Genomic DNA, 16122 nt, shown 5'->3' with positions numbered 1-16122 from the left:
AGGGAGTAGTGCAATTCACGACGTCTTAACCGTTACATTGAAGATGTAGAATGATGCAACCCCCAGGGGTGTCTTCCATGGTTATCTGGGACTGCAAAATGCACGCTTGAATGGCCTGATTTAAAGAGCGCAGGAGCAATGCGATTCACGACGTCTCGACCTTTACATTTGATTATGCAACCTCCAGGGGCGTCTTCCATAGTTATGTAGGTCCGCAAAACGCACGCTCAAGTAGCTTAATATAGCACACGCGGGAAAGCAGTTAATTATACGCGATTTATTCACCAGGAACTGTACGATCGATAGAGTAGCATTCCGTGGGTATTAAAGCTCAATCTTCTCAATGTACCGCCAACAACAACACTCCCAATCACCCTAAGCCCCCGCAAGCATGTCCTCCCTGGCCTCTCTCTCGGCCCTTAGGACAGCAATCAGGCGCTGCTGCTTCGCCGCTTGTTCCTTAAGTTCTCGATTCTCCATTAGGAGCTCCGCCATCGTGGGGCCTTCTGCGTCTTCTTCCTGCTTGAGTGACATGCTGCGTTCCTCCCTAGCGAACGGTGCGTCTGCTGCTCGTATGCCCTCCTTCAGCTTAGCCTTCAGCACTTCCGCCCGTTCTTCCAGATCTTCCAACTCGCGCTTGTGTCGTGCCCTAGCCTCGTCGTGAGTACGCGCGGGAGCCTCGTGGTGGTAGGGACGCCTAGGAGGCCTGTAGCTGTCGGTACTACGCTTCGGGACTATACCACGCCCCGGGGCTATGATAGTGTTGAAAGGAGCAAAAGGTGGTGATTTCGACCGCTGATAGGGCACATGACGGTCCAGGTTCTCTATGCTATTGCCGGGGGCGTTCAGTGACGCTTCGTCCGCTTCTTCCGCTTCTTCCGCTTCTTCCGCTTCTTCCGCTTCTTCCGCTTCTTCCGCTTCTTCCGCTTCTTCCTCATCATTCCAGTCATTGTACGAGAAGAGCGTCCTCTCCTCTGACGCCGAGGCCCCGGAAGCACGGGAAGTGGTGCGACGCTTCTTAGACTTTGGGGTACGGGTATCCTCCAGTAAGACGGCCGCCATGTCCAGTTTCCGCTTGTACGCCTCGTCGTTCAAAGCGCGATATCTGCCACCGTACGTATCGTCGAAGCCGCGCGGCTCGCGTCCAATCCGGTTCCTCCACCAAATGCTCCCTTTGATACACAATGGGCAGGCCGCATTCTCATGCTTGATCTGGTCTTTGCACCAAGCGCACCTGTCGTAGCAGCCGTAGAAGTCGTCGTGGCCTAGCTCCCAGCACCGTATGCAGAGGCCTCTGCCGACGTCACGTGGGACCTCGTCGTCGCTCACGGTGATGTAGTCGCGGCCTCGGTGTCGGAATATGGCAGTTTGAAATGTATGAGGGGACTGTGTGGATAAGCGTTTTGGGTTGGACATCGAGGACAAGGCGCCGGAGGGCAGAGGAGGGTAGAAGTCGGACATTGATAGAGGTTGGAGCGGGCAGAGGCCGGAGCAGGCAGAGGCAGAGGCCGGATGAACGTACAAGAAGGCTAGAGAGTGTAGAAGGAAAGACGGTTGATGAGGGCAGAGCGTGGAGATGGTGACCGCGAGTTGGTGAGGCGAGGTGAAGTGACGAGGGTAAGAGCAAATGGTGGCCGACTTGTTTATAGGAAGAACGCCAGAACTCGACACGATTAAAACGTCCCACTTTCCCACAGCAACAATCTCTCACCTGATGCCCGAGAATGCTAGGGTGGCAACTCTTGGCAAGGTTCGTAAGAGAATGAACTCAGGGCTGCTTGAAGAAGGTATCACGGTAGAACCTAGCTTCCTCAATGCTCTCAATGATATCTTGACGCGCCTCATGTAGTCCCAACTTTGGCGGCACTTTCGCCAGAACTTCGTTAGGTGCCCATCGTTTTGCAGCCTCTTTGATAGAGCTGACATCCAGGATTCTGTAGTGAAGATGGTCGAGGACAATGTTATAGGGCGACTTGGCCAGGAATGCCTTGTCGGCGTGAACAGAATTGCCAGCCAAGAGTGCCTCTCCCGCTTTCGGCACCAGCTTTTGTATGTATTCTAGGAGGCGTGTGGCGGCTTGCTCGTGACTAACTTCGGACGCAACGCAGGCTTTTGTGAGTCCTGAATCACCGTGATGCTGCTGGCACCACTCGCCCATTTTCTCGAGGGTCTTCGCGCTGTGATGAATCACGACTTCGAAGCCATCCTTCTCTAGTAAGTTGAGGTCGTAGTCGGTGACGAAGCATGCGATCTGGAGGATTGATTCCGCCTCGGGATCGAGTCCGGTCATCTACATTCATCAATTAGCGAACAAGCTTAGATGAGAGATGGATATGATTACCTCGCAATCAATCCACACGAGAGGGTCTGTAAACCAAGGCATGCTGGCGCCGCTTTCAAGGAAGCTGTGAGGAGATGAGGCAGACCGGAATATTGAAAGTGTGTTGTTGTTATATGAAGCGAGTGAAGTGGAAGTGGTTTCATCCCGTCCCACTTTGGAAAGCGCGTGTTGGGTCCGGGGTTGTTCCACTAGCGCCAACGCGTCGCGCCTTCCGTTGTTCGCGTTCTCCAAATCATGGAATCACCCGTCCGTCTCCCCACACTTCACACTTTCTGCTTCACACTTTCACCGCCCACATCTTAACGCAAACTTCGATACCCATCTTTCCACCCAGTCGTCGTTCCAATTGCATGTCTATTCTTGTTAACATGTCTTCTCGAGCTGCCAAGTTGGCCGAGCTGCGTGCTCTCCGCGCTGCAGGAAAGACGCGTTTGTCAACGTATGAGGTTGCAGATGAAGAGCAGCTCTATGAAGAGGTTGATGAAGAGGGATACAAGAAGGTCGTGCGAGGGCGACTTGATCAGGACGACTTCGTTGTAGACGACAATGGCGAAGGCTATGCCGACGATGGTAGAGAAGACTGGGACACCACGGACAAACGCTACGACTACAGCGAGAGTGAGGATGAGCGACCCGTGAAGGGTAAAGCTGGTACGTACCCCAAACTCACTTTATATGTCCGTTTTCTGATGTTGTATGTGATAGCCAAGAGGAAACGCGAGGAGGAACGAGACAAAGAAGAGAAGATCAACAGCGGCATCAACAAATACTTCAACGCGAAGACGGCTACCAAGGCTCCTAAGCCAAAGGTTAGTCGACCATGACATCTGTCAGGGCCCTTACTGACAACACGTATAGCCCGTAGCCACTGCCGACGACGATGCCTTCATGGCAGACCTACTCGGCGAGGTCGACGCAAATGTTCCCCGTCGCCCCGCAGCCATTCGCATGCGTCCAGTCAAGACTGAACACCGACGAAAGACTCGCGTTCTATCCCCTCCAATATCTGAAAATCGGCCCAGGACCACGAAAAATCCAGACAACTCGGACGCGTTCATGATGGATACTCCGCCAGCCACATCGTATGAAGATGACGGATATCTGCCTACACTGGACGACGATGATGTTGCTATGAGTGACCCCCCTTTACAATCCTCCCCAGTTTCAAAGGCGGTTGAGCGCAAAAGTCAGGGCACTATCAAAGTGGAAGAGGACGAAGATGACGATATGTTGGAAGTTGCCCAGCCAATCCGTCATTCTGGAGCAGCCTCCGTCAGTGTGAACATTTCCGGAAGTCGACCAGCTCTCAGGGTCAAAAAGCCGACCTACCCCACACCGGACAGCTCATCTCCTGTGCGAGGACCCATTGATGCTGTGGATGCATCTTCCTGGACCGATGTGACCAACAAACTCAACATTATGAGTAGCCCGGCTCCAAATGCCGCTGCTCCTGGAAAGTTGAGTCAAAAGTCAGCTCAAGAAGAAGATGGCAGTGTCCACATGTTTTGGATGGATTACACAGAAATCAACGGCAGCCTATGCTTGTTCGGAAAGGTAAAAGACAAGACTACTGGAGCCTATGTCAGTTGCTTTGTCAAAGTCGACAACATTCTTCGGAAGCTGTACTTCCTCCCGCGCGAACACCGTCAACGACATGGCCGCGACACGGACGAGGAGGTGGAGATGAGCGATGTCTATGAGGAAGTCGATGGCCTCATGACAAAGCTTCGCGTAGGAATGCACAAGATCAAGCCATGCACGAGGAAGTACGCTTTTGAATTGCCCGACATTCCTAAGGAGGCGGATTATCTAAAGTTGCTTTACCCCTACGACAAATCTCCACTTCCAGCAGATCTGAAAGGCGAGACCTTCTCGCATGCATTTGGATCCAACACGTCACTTTTCGAACAATTTGCTCTCTGGAAGAATCTCATGGGACCGTGTTGGCTTAAGATCGAAGGAGCGGATTTCAACGCAGTTAACAATGCCTCCTGGTGCAAACTAGAGCTCCAAGTCGACAAGCCCAACTTGATTACGACCCTTGGGAACTCGGACAACCTGGACGCTCCACCATTGAACCTAATGAGTTTGGCCATTCGTACTACTTTCAACACAAAGGACAACAAGCAGGAGATTCTGATGATCAGCGCCATGTTTTACGACAACGTTTCCCTGTCAGACACTACACCAGCAGACAAGCTTCAAGCCAAATCATTCACTGTCATGCGTCCTAATGGGGAGTCTTTCCCTGCTGGATTCAAAGCTGAAGTAGACAAGCAAAATGGAACGATTCGCCTCGAAAGGACCGAAGGGGCTGTTTTGAGCTTGTTCATGGCCATGCTTCAGAAGAATGATCCCGACGTTATTGTTGGTCACCGTCTCGACGATGTCGACTACAGCGTCTTGCTGAACCGGATGAGAGAAAGAAAAACCCCCGGCTGGCACAGAATTGGACGACTACGGAGAAGCGACTGGCCGAAAAACATGGGCAAAGGTGGTGGTAGCTTCTTCGTCGAGAGGCAACTAGCTTCAGGGAGACTACTTTGTGATCTGGCCAACGATCTCGGAAAGGTGAGACCGACTTCCGCGTTCCATTACTTGATGCTAACGACTTGTAGTCGCTCATGACAAAATGTCAATCGTGGAGTTTGGACGAGATGTGTGAACTAGTCCTCGGTAAAGGCAAAGTTCGCCGAGAGCTGGACAACGAAGTAGTGCTTAAAACATGGGCAACAACACGCGACGGACTCTTGAGTTACGTCAAGCATTGTATGGCCGATGCTTACTTCATTGCCGCTATTTCCCTCAAAGTTCAGATGCTCCCTCTTACCAAGGTCTTGACGAATCTTGCCGGAAATTCGTGGGCCCGCACATTGAGCGGCACGAGAGCAGAACGAAATGAATACATCTTGCTGCACGAGTTTTACAAGAACAAGTACATCTGCCCAGACAAGGTGTGGGGCAAAGGCAAGCAGAAGATTGAGGAAGAGACTCCGGAAGGCGAAGAGGGCGTAGATGCCAAGAAGAAAGACAAGTACAAAGGTGGTCTTGTCTTTGAGCCCGAGAAAGGCTTATATGACAAGTTCATTTTGGTCATGGACTTCAACAGCTTGTACCCAAGCATCATCCAGGAGTACAACATCTGCTTTACTACCGTGGACAGGTCAGATCTTGACGATGATGAGAAGGTTCCTGAAGTGCCTAGCAAGGACGAAGAACCAGGCATTCTACCAAGGCTTATCAAGACCTTAGTCAACCGTCGACGAGAAGTCAAGAAACTCATGAAGGACCCTAACGCTTCTCCGGATGACCTTGCGACATGGGACATCAAGCAACTTGCGCTGAAGCTCACCGCCAACTCCATGTACGGTTGTTTGGGGTACACGAAGTCTCGCTTCTACGCTCGTCCTCTCGCCATGCTCACGACTTACAAGGGCCGTGAGATTCTTCGACGCACCAAGGAGATGGCTGAAGAGAAGATGCTTCGTGTCGTCTATGGTGATACTGACTCGGTCATGATCAATACCAATGTGGACAACATGCAAGAAGCAATGAAGATCGGAAACGAGTTTAAGAGAGACGTCAATAACAGCTATTCGTTACTCGAGATCGATATCGACAATGTCTTCCGCCGTCTCCTGCTTCACGCAAAAAAGAAGTACGCTGCCATTAACATGGTCAACATCGACGGCAAGTTCGTCGAAAAGCTCGAAGTCAAGGGTCTTGATATGCGGCGAAGGGAGTACTGTGCTCTGTCCAAGGACACGTCCTCTGCACTTCTCAACTTCATTCTCTCCGGCGACGAACCCGATGTCGTAATTGAGGAAATCCACGAATACCTCCGTGTGCTCGCGCAGAAGATGCGTGACTTCCAAGTTCCCGTCCAAAAGTACACCATCTTCACCCAGTTGGGAAAAAATCCCAAGGAGTATCCCAACGGAAACAGCATGCCGTCCGTTCAAGTTGCGCTCCGACAGATAGCCAAGGGCAAGCACGTCAAAGCGAAAGACGTCATGAACTTTGTCATTACGGGCGAGAGCAGCGGGTCTGCTGAGCAAGCGGCTAAGAATGCTTTCCCAATCGACGAGGTCGCAAAACAGGATTCGGGATTGAAGCCAGGTAAGAAACCGTCATTCTTCTTCTCATACAACGCTAACAAAACCACCTAGACATCGATTACTACCTCCACAAACAAATCCTCCCGCCCGTCGAGCGTCTCTGCGCACCCATCCCCGGCACCAACATTACCCAGCTCGCGGCCTGCCTCGGACTCGACGCCTCCAAATACCGCATCTCCTCCGCCTCCGCCTCCGCCTCCCAGGAAACCGAAATCCATCCCCTCGAATCCCAAATCCCCGACTCGGTCCGCTTCCAAGCCTGCGCCCCACTGCACCTCCGCTGCCGCACCTGCACCTCCGTGTTCCAGTTCCCCGGACTCTCCGCCGCAGCCAAAGCCGGCCTCGTTGGCGCAGACGGCGTCAAGTGCGCAAACGCGTCCTGTGGAGCTGTCCTCTCGACTCTCAGCATCACAGCGCAAGTCGAGTCTGCGATCCGCCAGCACCTCGCCCGCTACTACACCGGCTGGCTCGTGTGCGACGACGCCGACTGCGGCAACCGGACTCGCATGATGAGCGTATACGGGCACCGCTGCTTAGGTCCCAAGGGCCTCGCGGCGGACTGTCGCGGCAAGATGGGGTGGGAGTACACCGAGAAGGAGGTCTGGAATCAGTTGCTGTATCTCCGGAGTTTGTTTGATGTTGAGAAGGCGGTGAAACCGGATGAGGCGACGGGTGGTGTCAAGACGGAGAATGGAGCCGCGGAAGCGGAGAAGGCGCGCGTGAAGGTGCTGGCGAGTCAGAATCGGGAGCGATTTGGGACGGTGGAGGGGGTGGTGGGGCGGTGGTTGGAGAGGAATGGGCGGCAGTGGGTGCAGATGGATAGCTTGTTTGGGTTTGCGATTAACGGGGCTTGAGTGCGTCTAGGTCAGATAATTTTTGGGGTATGAGGTTTGGGTATGGAGTGAGGTTGGGCGTTTTTTCGTAGCATTTAGCATTCAATGGTTCGTCTCTCACGTCATGTCAAATTGGAGCTGCAGGGCAGTGGTGATAGTGACGGGCTTGAGTATTACGTGTGTCCTATCTATGGAGTCATAACCCCTATTCCAGGACCAAGGAAGGAGATTGAGCCAATGGAACTTTCTCTAGGAATAAGAGACGCTAGGTGCACCGACGGGGGTGAGTTGCGACCTCATAGCGAGATTGATATGTAGGAATGTGCTCCTGCTCTTCCACCCTATAGCCGATCGAAGTGGGTGCTTGTGGGCGTTGGAGGTGATTAAGGGCCAGGTAGGTGTGTTGCCTGCCTTTTCGAGATTGAGACCAAAGAAAGCCGTGAACTATTCAGCTAACCCCGTTCTCCACCTGCGCCGCCGTCCCACTCTCCGTATCTGGGATCTTCTTCGACGCCCGCGAAGCAACGACCTTGCGGCATGCGTCCTGGAAGATGACGACGAAGCGGTGCACGTCGACGAAGGAGTTGTACAGCGGCGCCGGCGCCACGCGTATGACGTCCGGCCGCCGCTCGTCGACGACCGCGCCCTCCTCTTCCAGGATCTCCATGACTTGATCTAGCATCCCTGGCTCTAGTAGGACGCTCAACTGCGCGCCTCGCTCGCCTGGCTGGGAGGGCGTGATGATGCGGTATGGCGGTGTGCCGTCTGCGTACTTCAGGAGGCGGGCTTCGAGGTACGCGGTCAACTTGACGCTCTTTTCTCGCAGTGCCTGCATATCTGTCATCGCGAAGACATCCAGTGACGCTGTGACGGCCGTCATGTCGAGCGCGGAGGGGTTCGAGAGCTGGAAGCCCGACGCGCCGGGGATGGGGACGAACTTGTTGTCCATGCGGAAGCGGGCGGACTTGTCACTGCCCCACCAGCCGCTGAGACGGGGGCGGAAGGTGAGCTGGTCCTCGCTCTTGGTTGGGTCTTCGGCGGTGCTACTACAGTTGGGCAAAGAGACTTTATCGACGCGGCCGTTCCGCTCGTGCACGAAGAGGCCGCCGATGACGCCGGGGCCGCCGTTCATGTACTTGTAGTTGCACCAGGCGGCGAAGTCGGCATTCCAGTCGTGTAGGTGCAGGGGGACGTTGCCGACGGCATGGGCGAGGTCCCAGCCAACTGTTATGCCTAGCGATTGTGCGTGGCGGGTTATGAGGGCGATGTCGAAGAACTGGCCGCTGTAGAATTGGATGCCAGGGAGAAGGAGGAGCGCGGTGGAAGCTCCGTGCTGGGATATCACTGACAGAATGTGTTCGGTAGAGAGGTAGGGACTGTCGGTACATGTTGGGGATATCAGCACGAGTGCTGAGATGTCTATGTTGTGGTGGGCGAGTTGGGACAAGGCTGCGTACTATGACCGTCTTAGCCCGGGAATCCCAATCGCTGTAGTCTCACCGAATGTGTACTTACGTGGTCGCTAGGAAATGCTTTCCCTTCGATTATGATCTTGTATCTATCCTTGGTCGGCTTGTAGAAGCTGGCCATAAGGAGATGCAGGTTCGCAGTCAACGTCTCCATAACCACGACTTCACCCGGCAAAGCCCCCACCATCTTGGCCGTCTGCTCCTTGATAGCATCGTCGATATGCAGCCATGGCGGCAGGCCCTCTTTCAGCTCTTTAAAGTGGCCATATACCCCTTTTGACGCCCACGTATCCAGGTACTTCTTCACATATTCGGAGGTTCGGCGGGGCTGTAAACCTAGCGAGTTCCCGCACATGTACACACATGTCTCCGAGCTCGTTGAATCATCGCCGGAGGTAGGGTTGGAGGTAGCAGGTCCGTATCGTTCGTTCTTCAGGTCCGCCTTTGTCGGAATCACAAACTCGTCGCGGAGGTGCTTGAGGGGGTCCTTCTGATCCTGGGCGGCTGCAAAGTCCAGGGTAACAAAGGCAGGGTCATTGCTGTCGTACAATGGCTCCGACCGGTAAGGCATTGCCGGCCTCACAGGAGGGTTTTGGTAGATTGGAGTAGGCGAGGGAGGTTTGAAGCTTCAGATGGCAGTCATGGATCGACCGATAGCAAGATCGGCACGTGTCGATGCGGGGAGCGCGGTTTCTCCGAGCCGTTGCCAAGACAGTTCTGCCACCGCTTTCGCCGCCGATGATCAATCCGTTCGTTCGCCGCCGGCACATTCACTCGGATATCTCTCCCTACAACCACCATGGCTTCTCCGTCGACGATGTGTACCGCGTGTCTGCGGAGCGCTAGAAGAATCACGCCGAGACTCAATACAACTGCACGCTTCCCAAGGCCATTAGCATCCCGATCATATACCTCTCCTCCGGCCGCCACCCTAGGAGTGCCACTATTTCTTGATTTCCTCGCGCCAGCATACAAGTCACGGCAATTGACAGCGTTACGATCATCAAGAGTGTCCCAATCACAGGCGACCCAATCAAGCTTCCGTAGCTTCTCTACCACTCCTTCGCCCCAAAGGGCAATACACAACCCGCGCAAAGATGAGAACGGGGAAGAGATGGACATTGAGATAACTCCTCGCGCAGCAAATGTCAGCCAAAGATATCTTGTTAGATTCTCCTTCAATTCCGATCACTGACTCTTTCCAGCGACTTCACCAAATAATGACCAACGACTCGAACCCAAACCTTGCATTGCGGATAACCGTCGAGTCGGGAGGTTGCCACGGCTTTCAGTACCTGATGTCCCTTACGAAGATTCCCTCTTCTCTCACCGAATCTTCGTCGCCTCCCTCCGAGGACGAGACACTTTCCGAAGACGATACAGTATTTGAGGGACCCCATGACACGAAGGTGGTGATAGACGAATCGAGTCTTGAGTTATTGAAGGGGAGTAAGGTGGACTACACCATGGAGTTGATAGGGAGTCAGTTCAAAGTAGTGGGTATACCAGGAGCGACAAGCAGTTGTGGTTGTGGCACGAGCTTCGACGTCAAGATATAAATATGGTACTCCTAATCCATACATCCATAACCGCAAGAGTTGAACTCAGCCATTCGTCGCACCTCCTCAGTGCCCTTTCCATCCCCGTTACCTATGCCCCAACACACCGGAAGGATGAAACCCTGTTATCCCAGCCTAATGCAGTATCAGCCCGTCAATTCCCCTGCTCATTGTATGCAAATAACCGAATCTTACCGTTCCAGGACATGTCCGCATACCCAGGCCACCATATATCCAGCGACGAGCCCGCGCAATAAGTATCACTAGCCTTCGTTAAGCCCCTGATACTCCAAGCATCTAATCGCAACCTCGTGGGATTCGACCACAACAGGCCGAAAGAAGGACTACTTACTCATACACGATACACTTCAATCCCTTATCCGGGCCAAACGAGCTAATAGCATTATTACTAAAGCGTTTGATAGAGATTAGCATATGCCGCGCCTTCCGTGCCTAACGAGCTCAGAATGATAAAACGTACTAGTCGCCCAAGAGATTAACACACAAGACGACCTCGGAGCCAAACACACTAGCTGGCAAAAAGACACAGCGGTTCTCGGTATGGTCAAGATGCCCCCACTCCTTGTCAGGGCAGAGGTAAGCCTAGGCCGTCAAAAGTCAGAGTGATAGTATGCGGGGATGGGATTTGCGAACTCCGCTGCCTGGTAGAATTGTGTCCACGCTGGTTATGTTAAATGACTTCGCGTTGGTGACATATGTGGCTACTTGGGAGCTCTGAATGGCGACTGCAGAGGCGACACCGAGAAATGCGGATAAACCCGCGAATGTGGGTAAGAAGGAAATCTTCATCGTGGTCGATTGTTGTACTGATGGCTTGTCAGTGTCTTGAAGGATGCCACAGAGAATTTATACGTTACTTAAAAACATCTCATTCGGCAATTCCCTGCAATATCGATGTTGCGTGCCACCGGTCCCCGTCGACTATGGCACGTAGCAATTCCTGTAGTAGTGTAATAGCAAACCACACATGCGATACGTCTAAGCGGCTGTAACCAAAGATTTGCAATAAACAAAAGGTTCCGTGGCTCCAATTAGCCTTTCTTCCTCACAAGGTTCATAATATGCCCTCCGCTCCTCGGCACAATAGACAATTGAAGACATACCATCCTAGCCTAGCACAGCAACCAATCTTCCTTCTTCTTACCCGAGTTATACAACTCAAAGCACGTTCATGAATCCTCCACACACTAGAAAGACGAAATCTTGTCATCCCAACCTATCACAGCATCAGTCTCCTTCCATCATCTATTCCATAAAGAAGCAGACTCCCAAACTTACCAACAGTCCTCAAATCCGGAATCCCCGGCCACCTAATGTCGTACCCTCCACCAGTACAGGCCGACGCACTACACCACATTAGCCCTATCTCCAAAGCCTTCGCCCTTCCTCCAACCCCGAATCGAAATGGTACACCGCACCACACCACACACAACCAACAAAATACCCGACTTACTCCCAAATCGTACACAACAACCCCTTATCCGGACCAAACGCCGAGATGGCATTGTCCCTACTCGGAGTCAGCCCGGCGCCATGCTGCGGCGCGGATCGACGTTTACCAACTCCCTGTGATCCCAATACACCACACTTCCGGATGCTCCTTGAGGTCGGGTAAAGGGGCTTGAACGCACCCGCCCCAATTCGGGTCCTTGCACATATAGACCTAGCCACCACGGGCAAGTCAGAAGGCATATGTGTGGGTAGATGGACGAGGAGCTGAGGGGAGGGGGTAACGCACTCCAGAGCCTGGTGGATAGGCGTCAGGCCTAGTAGTGCCTGTTTTGGTCGTGAAGAGGACGAAGGAGGGGTCTTCCCCGCGTGGAGTGTTGAGGGTAGCAGCGGAGGACCAGGCGAATAGGAGGGTGAATGCGGGGAGAGAGAGGAGCTTCATGGTGATGGGATGATGGGTGAGCTGAGGCTAGAAGGGGCAATAAGCTGGTCGAGAGGGGGTTTTATACCCCATTTATCCTTTGGTTGTTGCAATGTGCTACTTGTGAGGATAAGGTTTCATTACGATGGTAGGGTGCAGTATGCGAGACGTTGCTGTGTTGGAGTAGTAGATGCTACGTATATTTGGAACGAGAGTGCGATAGCTTTGGAGGATACAAGTGCTCTGGACCTTCATCGTAACGTAGTTCGCACGAGTACCAAGAAGCATCCGGATGTAGCATCATGCCTCATAATATTCGATTGTGATCTATTTGAGGCGTGAGTAAGCGAATCTCATCCAATTGTTAGTTTTGACTTCCAGCAGCATTCCCCGCCGTCTCCTGAGTCGGAAAAAACAAAAGTATGGACCTTGCTATCCACCAACATACCCACGTACGAGTGTCTTCAGAGACAGAGCTTTATGTATGCATTACATCAGCACACAGTTGTAAAAAGTGACAGCTCTCACGTATTCAAAGACCCCGCATTTTTACTGGTGACTGGGACTCTTTAATGAAGCGTGACTCTTACGGAATCACAACGGCACCTCGCATACAACGGGAGCACAAGATGCGGGACTTAATAAATATTTCCAATACATACAACTTATCCCGCTTCGCTTCGCTACACTCCTCCGGCCAGCCTCGCCCGGCCGAGCATAGTTCTATGAGTACAGAGAGACAACAGCACCAGGAATCACATTGCCTCTTCACCTCCATGCAACACGCTAATTCAGCAGAGTCTCACTTCGCCGCCGTCACGACGCCCTCGTACTCCCGGCTCGCAATGTAGTCCAGTGTGCGCTGGAAATGCTTTTTGGGGTTTTCGACGGATGACGTTGACTCATTTGAGGAGAGGTTCGAGTGGATCAGTTCGATGAGGCCGTTTAGGTACTTTGTCGTCACCTTTGCGGAACGTTAACGTCGTTTCGGCGGAGGAGGCAGAGAAGTGAAATGGAAATGAGGAAGAAACTTACAGCCTCGTTTTCTTGATCAAAGTAATAGACATAGCGGTTTAAAATCTCGACAAACAGCTCCACAGAAACAGCGGCGTCCATACATGCATCTGCGACGCGAAGAGCGCGTTGGAGACACTCAAGGACTCGTTTACCGTCCCGGTACAACTAGTCAAGTCAGCACAGATCAAACCTTGAGACACAACGTGCTAGTTGCCAGCTTTTACGACTTACTGTCTTTGGATCTTCCTCTCCTCTCCCCCGGATCTCGGTGGCCCACCATAGATGGCTCGCCAAGTAAACAGCACGACACTGGTCGGGCTTCTTGAGCAGCTTGCTTCCATGGAGAGCGGCCTTGGTAATGAGGGTGTCGTAGTTCTCCTTTCCGAAGCCTCTTGTTTCGTGTAGTGCGCCTGCAATGACGCACACAGCCTGGAACTGTGCTCTGCTATCCGAAATGGCCTCCTCGTAAATGGTGAATGCCTGTGCGAAAAACTCGTATGCAACTTCCTCATGACCGGTTTGGTCGGCGATCTGGCCACAGGCAGTGAAAAGCCGGAGAGAGAGGTCTGCCGACGCGGGTACACGCGTGTATAGTGCGCTGAGGGTGGAATGGAGGAATTTGTACAGGGCTGAAGTGGTGGAGGACCAACTGTCGTCCAGGTGCTCTCGGCGTTTGAGGGAACGTGCGAGTTTGAGCGATGCGGTGGCAAGTGCCGGAGTTGTGAATTTGACGCGCTCGTTGCCGTCGGCGAAAGACTTACGGGCGGTTTGCAAGAGTTTGAATTGAGTGTCGTTGTCCGGGCCTTTTATTAGGTGGGTGATGCGTGCAAGCCATCCCTGCTCTTCTATGGTCTCGTCTGTCTCCGTGGCTTTTCTCTGTATTGGGCCGCCCGGATATCCCGACGCTTGTTGGATGCCTTCTTTTATTAGGACCTTTAGAATCTCCAGTACGCTCTCGAGGTTCTCGACTGAAGTGATGGGCGTTTGATTTCTCAGCAGACTTCGTGCAACTTCGCCAGCCACAGCTCGTCGCGTGGGATAGGGTTGAGAATGTAGAAGTGGTATGAAACTCGGAAGTGCGAGCGCAGTAAACAGTGATATGTAGGTCTTTATGGGGGCGAGCAGGAGATTGAGAATTTGACTTTGAGTCGCTTGAGAGTGTAGATCGGCGCTGTTGGCGAATTGAGCAACCTTTTCGTTGGCAAACGAAAGGACTTGATCCACGTAGTCGAGGCGATCTGGGTAGATGTTCCTTAATAGCGTTAGCGAGTATCGATTGCAGGTCAATGTTGGGACTCACAGAGAGAGATTCGCTAGTGATACTAGGAGCGAGATAGTATCCTGTATAGGTAGCCGTTGCATCTTCACCAGGCTAGCCACCTGCTCGTGGAATATTTCAAACAGCCTGACACTGTCTGGTATGCCCCGAGACTTCTTCTCGTCGCTCTCTGCTGTTGTAGTATCGGCCTCAGAAGCGGGAGCAACAGCCGTTATAGACGACGCTCGTGACGCTTCTTCTCCATCTTCCGTGGGCTCTGAGATCTCCCCATTTTGTTGCTTCGGGGGTTCCGCTTCTTTCTGTTCCTTGGCTATCCGTAACCGCTCGAACAAAGCGCTCACGGCCTCTTCTTCTGTTTTGGTCCGTTGTTCAGGCGACTCCGATTCCGACTCTCGCAGCGCATATGCGGATAATCGGTCCATGAGCCCAATGACGATGTCCTTGACGTTCACGTGAGGGTTCAATCGAGCGGTGGCAGAGAGGAATTGGTCGAGGGTATGAAGGTGATATTCGTCCGGGAAAACCTGTGTTACAACTGGGCCACATTAGTACCAAAAGCCGTGAAATATACGTTTGGCCCAGAAACCTACCTTCTAGGAGGTACTCCTGTGCAAGCACATCCCTACACTGCACGACTTGCTCTAGCAATGGATTCAGGATCTTCTTGTAATTCTCCAGATCGACAAGCTGGCTCAGTCTGACGAGATTACTCCCTACAAGCAGTTGCAACTCCTGTCTCTCCTTTGTCCGTTGTTCCCGCTCCCTAGAGTGCCCTTGGTGCTGGAGCCGTACCCAAAGCTTGTTCATCTCGACAAAGTTGGTCAGGATGAAGCTGATTGAGTCCTGTAGGTTCCCCTCCGGTCCGTCGCCTGTCCCCGTAGGCAGATGGTCACGCGCTTGCCCAGCGAGATAGTATCGTAGGAAGAGACCACGAATGGGATGTTGAACGCCGCGGCTCATCTCCATCATGTCTTTCATGATCTCCTTGACTGGCGCATCCTCAATAGCCATATAGACGGTCCCGACCGTAATCATGAGATACAATCGGGGTATGATATTTCCAGCATACTGGACCAGCTCGTAAAGGTCGGCGAGGTGGTTAACAGGGTGATTATCCCGGAGATATACGGAGAGGTGGCGGAGCGCATCGAAGACGGCCATGTAGAGCTCGTAGTACTGCTTCGGGCCCAGACTGCTCGTTCGTAATTCTGAAACTAGAGTCGAGCTGCAAACGTAGCCAGTCAGCATGTTCCAGCAATGCTAATGTCTAAAGGGGTATCCCCTACCTGCATTTGAGGGCATCCATCAACTTGCCCGGTGTCTCCAGGCACCGCCGCATGAGCATAGTCTGTTGGCGCACCACGGCCAGCGCATCCTCAAGCAGGCGGGCCTGATCTTCTACCGGCGGCGGCGACGCCATTGTTGCAGTGAAAGTAGTTGAAGGGGTGGTAGCAACAAGTCAAGGTTGAGTCCTAAGATCCAAGGATGATGTTGCGCGGCGCGCAGCTGACGACCTGCCCTGGTGGTTCGCTAGAAGCTGTGGCGGTGGTGGCTGGGGAGAGGGGACCGGGACGACAACCTTGGAACGTCTTTCCGATCCCCGAACCTACATTCT

General features: G+C 52.9%; 7 protein-coding genes across 7 annotated transcripts; 2 read left to right on the top strand and 5 right to left on the bottom strand.

Annotated features, from left to right (window-relative positions):
- Positions 1 to 287: 287 nt before the first annotated feature.
- Positions 288 to 1614, bottom strand: BDZ99DRAFT_230146 (uncharacterized protein). The gene has a single exon (XM_033713499.1). It carries the CDS (start codon positions 1459 to 1461, stop codon positions 376 to 378), a length of 1086 nt encoding a protein of 361 aa, XP_033580976.1. The 5' UTR covers positions 1462 to 1614; the 3' UTR covers positions 288 to 375.
- A 154-nt stretch (positions 1615 to 1768) lies between these two features.
- BDZ99DRAFT_516633 (oligoribonuclease-like protein) lies at positions 1769 to 2383 on the bottom strand (the record flags this gene model as incomplete). The annotated part of the gene is made up of 2 exons (XM_033725089.1): positions 1769 to 2290; positions 2342 to 2383. 2 exons carry the CDS (start codon positions 2381 to 2383, stop codon positions 1769 to 1771), a joined length of 564 nt encoding a protein of 187 aa, XP_033580975.1.
- A 326-nt stretch (positions 2384 to 2709) lies between these two features.
- BDZ99DRAFT_436705 (uncharacterized protein) lies at positions 2710 to 7514 on the top strand (the record flags this gene model as incomplete). The annotated part of the gene is made up of 5 exons (XM_033717547.1): positions 2710 to 2992; positions 3047 to 3150; positions 3200 to 4912; positions 4960 to 6460; positions 6511 to 7514. 5 exons carry the CDS (start codon positions 2710 to 2712, stop codon positions 7311 to 7313), a joined length of 4404 nt encoding a protein of 1467 aa, XP_033580974.1. The 3' UTR covers positions 7314 to 7514.
- On the bottom strand, positions 7435 to 9371 carry BDZ99DRAFT_495582 (kynureninase). The gene is made up of 2 exons (XM_033723383.1): positions 8808 to 9371; positions 7435 to 8748 (listed from the first exon to the last, which is right to left on the bottom strand). The coding sequence occupies exons 1-2, from the start codon at positions 9330 to 9332 to the stop codon at positions 7741 to 7743; spliced, it is 1533 nt and encodes a 510-aa protein (XP_033580973.1). The 5' UTR covers positions 9333 to 9371; the 3' UTR covers positions 7435 to 7740.
- A 171-nt stretch (positions 9372 to 9542) lies between these two features.
- On the top strand, positions 9543 to 10467 carry BDZ99DRAFT_436699 (uncharacterized protein). Its single transcript, XM_033717546.1, has 2 exons — positions 9543 to 9908; positions 9967 to 10467. The coding sequence occupies exons 1-2, from the start codon at positions 9561 to 9563 to the stop codon at positions 10318 to 10320; spliced, it is 702 nt and encodes a 233-aa protein (XP_033580972.1). The 5' UTR covers positions 9543 to 9560; the 3' UTR covers positions 10321 to 10467.
- A 1061-nt stretch (positions 10468 to 11528) lies between these two features.
- On the bottom strand, positions 11529 to 12232 carry BDZ99DRAFT_516629 (uncharacterized protein; the record flags this gene model as incomplete). The annotated part of the gene is made up of 5 exons (XM_033725088.1): positions 11529 to 11557; positions 11620 to 11687; positions 11795 to 11851; positions 11901 to 12004; positions 12080 to 12232. The coding sequence occupies 5 exons, from the start codon at positions 12230 to 12232 to the stop codon at positions 11529 to 11531; spliced, it is 411 nt and encodes a 136-aa protein (XP_033580971.1).
- Positions 12233 to 12583: 351 nt separating this feature from the next.
- On the bottom strand, positions 12584 to 15957 carry BDZ99DRAFT_410268 (vacuolar protein sorting-associated protein 35). The gene is made up of 6 exons (XM_033716578.1): positions 15794 to 15957; positions 15098 to 15732; positions 14529 to 15042; positions 13460 to 14480; positions 13247 to 13393; positions 12584 to 13175 (listed from the first exon to the last, which is right to left on the bottom strand). The coding sequence occupies exons 1-6, from the start codon at positions 15925 to 15927 to the stop codon at positions 13014 to 13016; spliced, it is 2613 nt and encodes an 870-aa protein (XP_033580970.1). The 5' UTR covers positions 15928 to 15957; the 3' UTR covers positions 12584 to 13013.
- Positions 15958 to 16122: the final 165 nt, after the last annotated feature.

The sequence above is a fragment of the Mytilinidion resinicola genome (genome assembly GCF_010093595.1).
Source record: "Mytilinidion resinicola strain CBS 304.34 unplaced genomic scaffold BDZ99scaffold_4, whole genome shotgun sequence".
NCBI classification, from domain to species: Eukaryota; Fungi; Ascomycota; class Dothideomycetes; order Mytilinidiales; family Mytilinidiaceae; genus Mytilinidion; species Mytilinidion resinicola.
This window is presented reverse-complemented; position numbering and strand designations above follow the sequence as displayed.

Coding starts and splice junctions, on each gene's coding strand:
- BDZ99DRAFT_230146 (XM_033713499.1), bottom strand. CDS start 1,461: ATGTCCGACTTCTACCCTCCTCTGCCCTCCGGCGCCTTGTCCTCGATG.
- BDZ99DRAFT_495582 (XM_033723383.1), bottom strand. CDS start 9,332: ATGCCTTACCGGTCGGAGCCATTGTACGACAGCAATGACCCTGCCTTT. Junction 8,749..8,807: donor AAGCATTTCCTAGCGACCAC/GTAAGTACACAT, acceptor AGACGGTCATAG/TACGCAGCCTTGTCCCAACT.
- BDZ99DRAFT_436699 (XM_033717546.1), top strand. CDS start 9,561: ATGGCTTCTCCGTCGACGATGTGTACCGCGTGTCTGCGGAGCGCTAGA. Junction 9,909..9,966: donor TAACTCCTCGCGCAGCAAAT/GTCAGCCAAAGA, acceptor GACTCTTTCCAG/CGACTTCACCAAATAATGAC.
- BDZ99DRAFT_410268 (XM_033716578.1), bottom strand. CDS start 15,927: ATGGCGTCGCCGCCGCCGGTAGAAGATCAGGCCCGCCTGCTTGAGGAT. Junction 15,043..15,097: donor ACAGGAGTACCTCCTAGAAG/GTAGGTTTCTGG, acceptor AATGTGGCCCAG/TTGTAACACAGGTTTTCCCG. Junction 13,176..13,246: donor TTGATCAAGAAAACGAGGCT/GTAAGTTTCTTC, acceptor CGTTCCGCAAAG/GTGACGACAAAGTACCTAAA.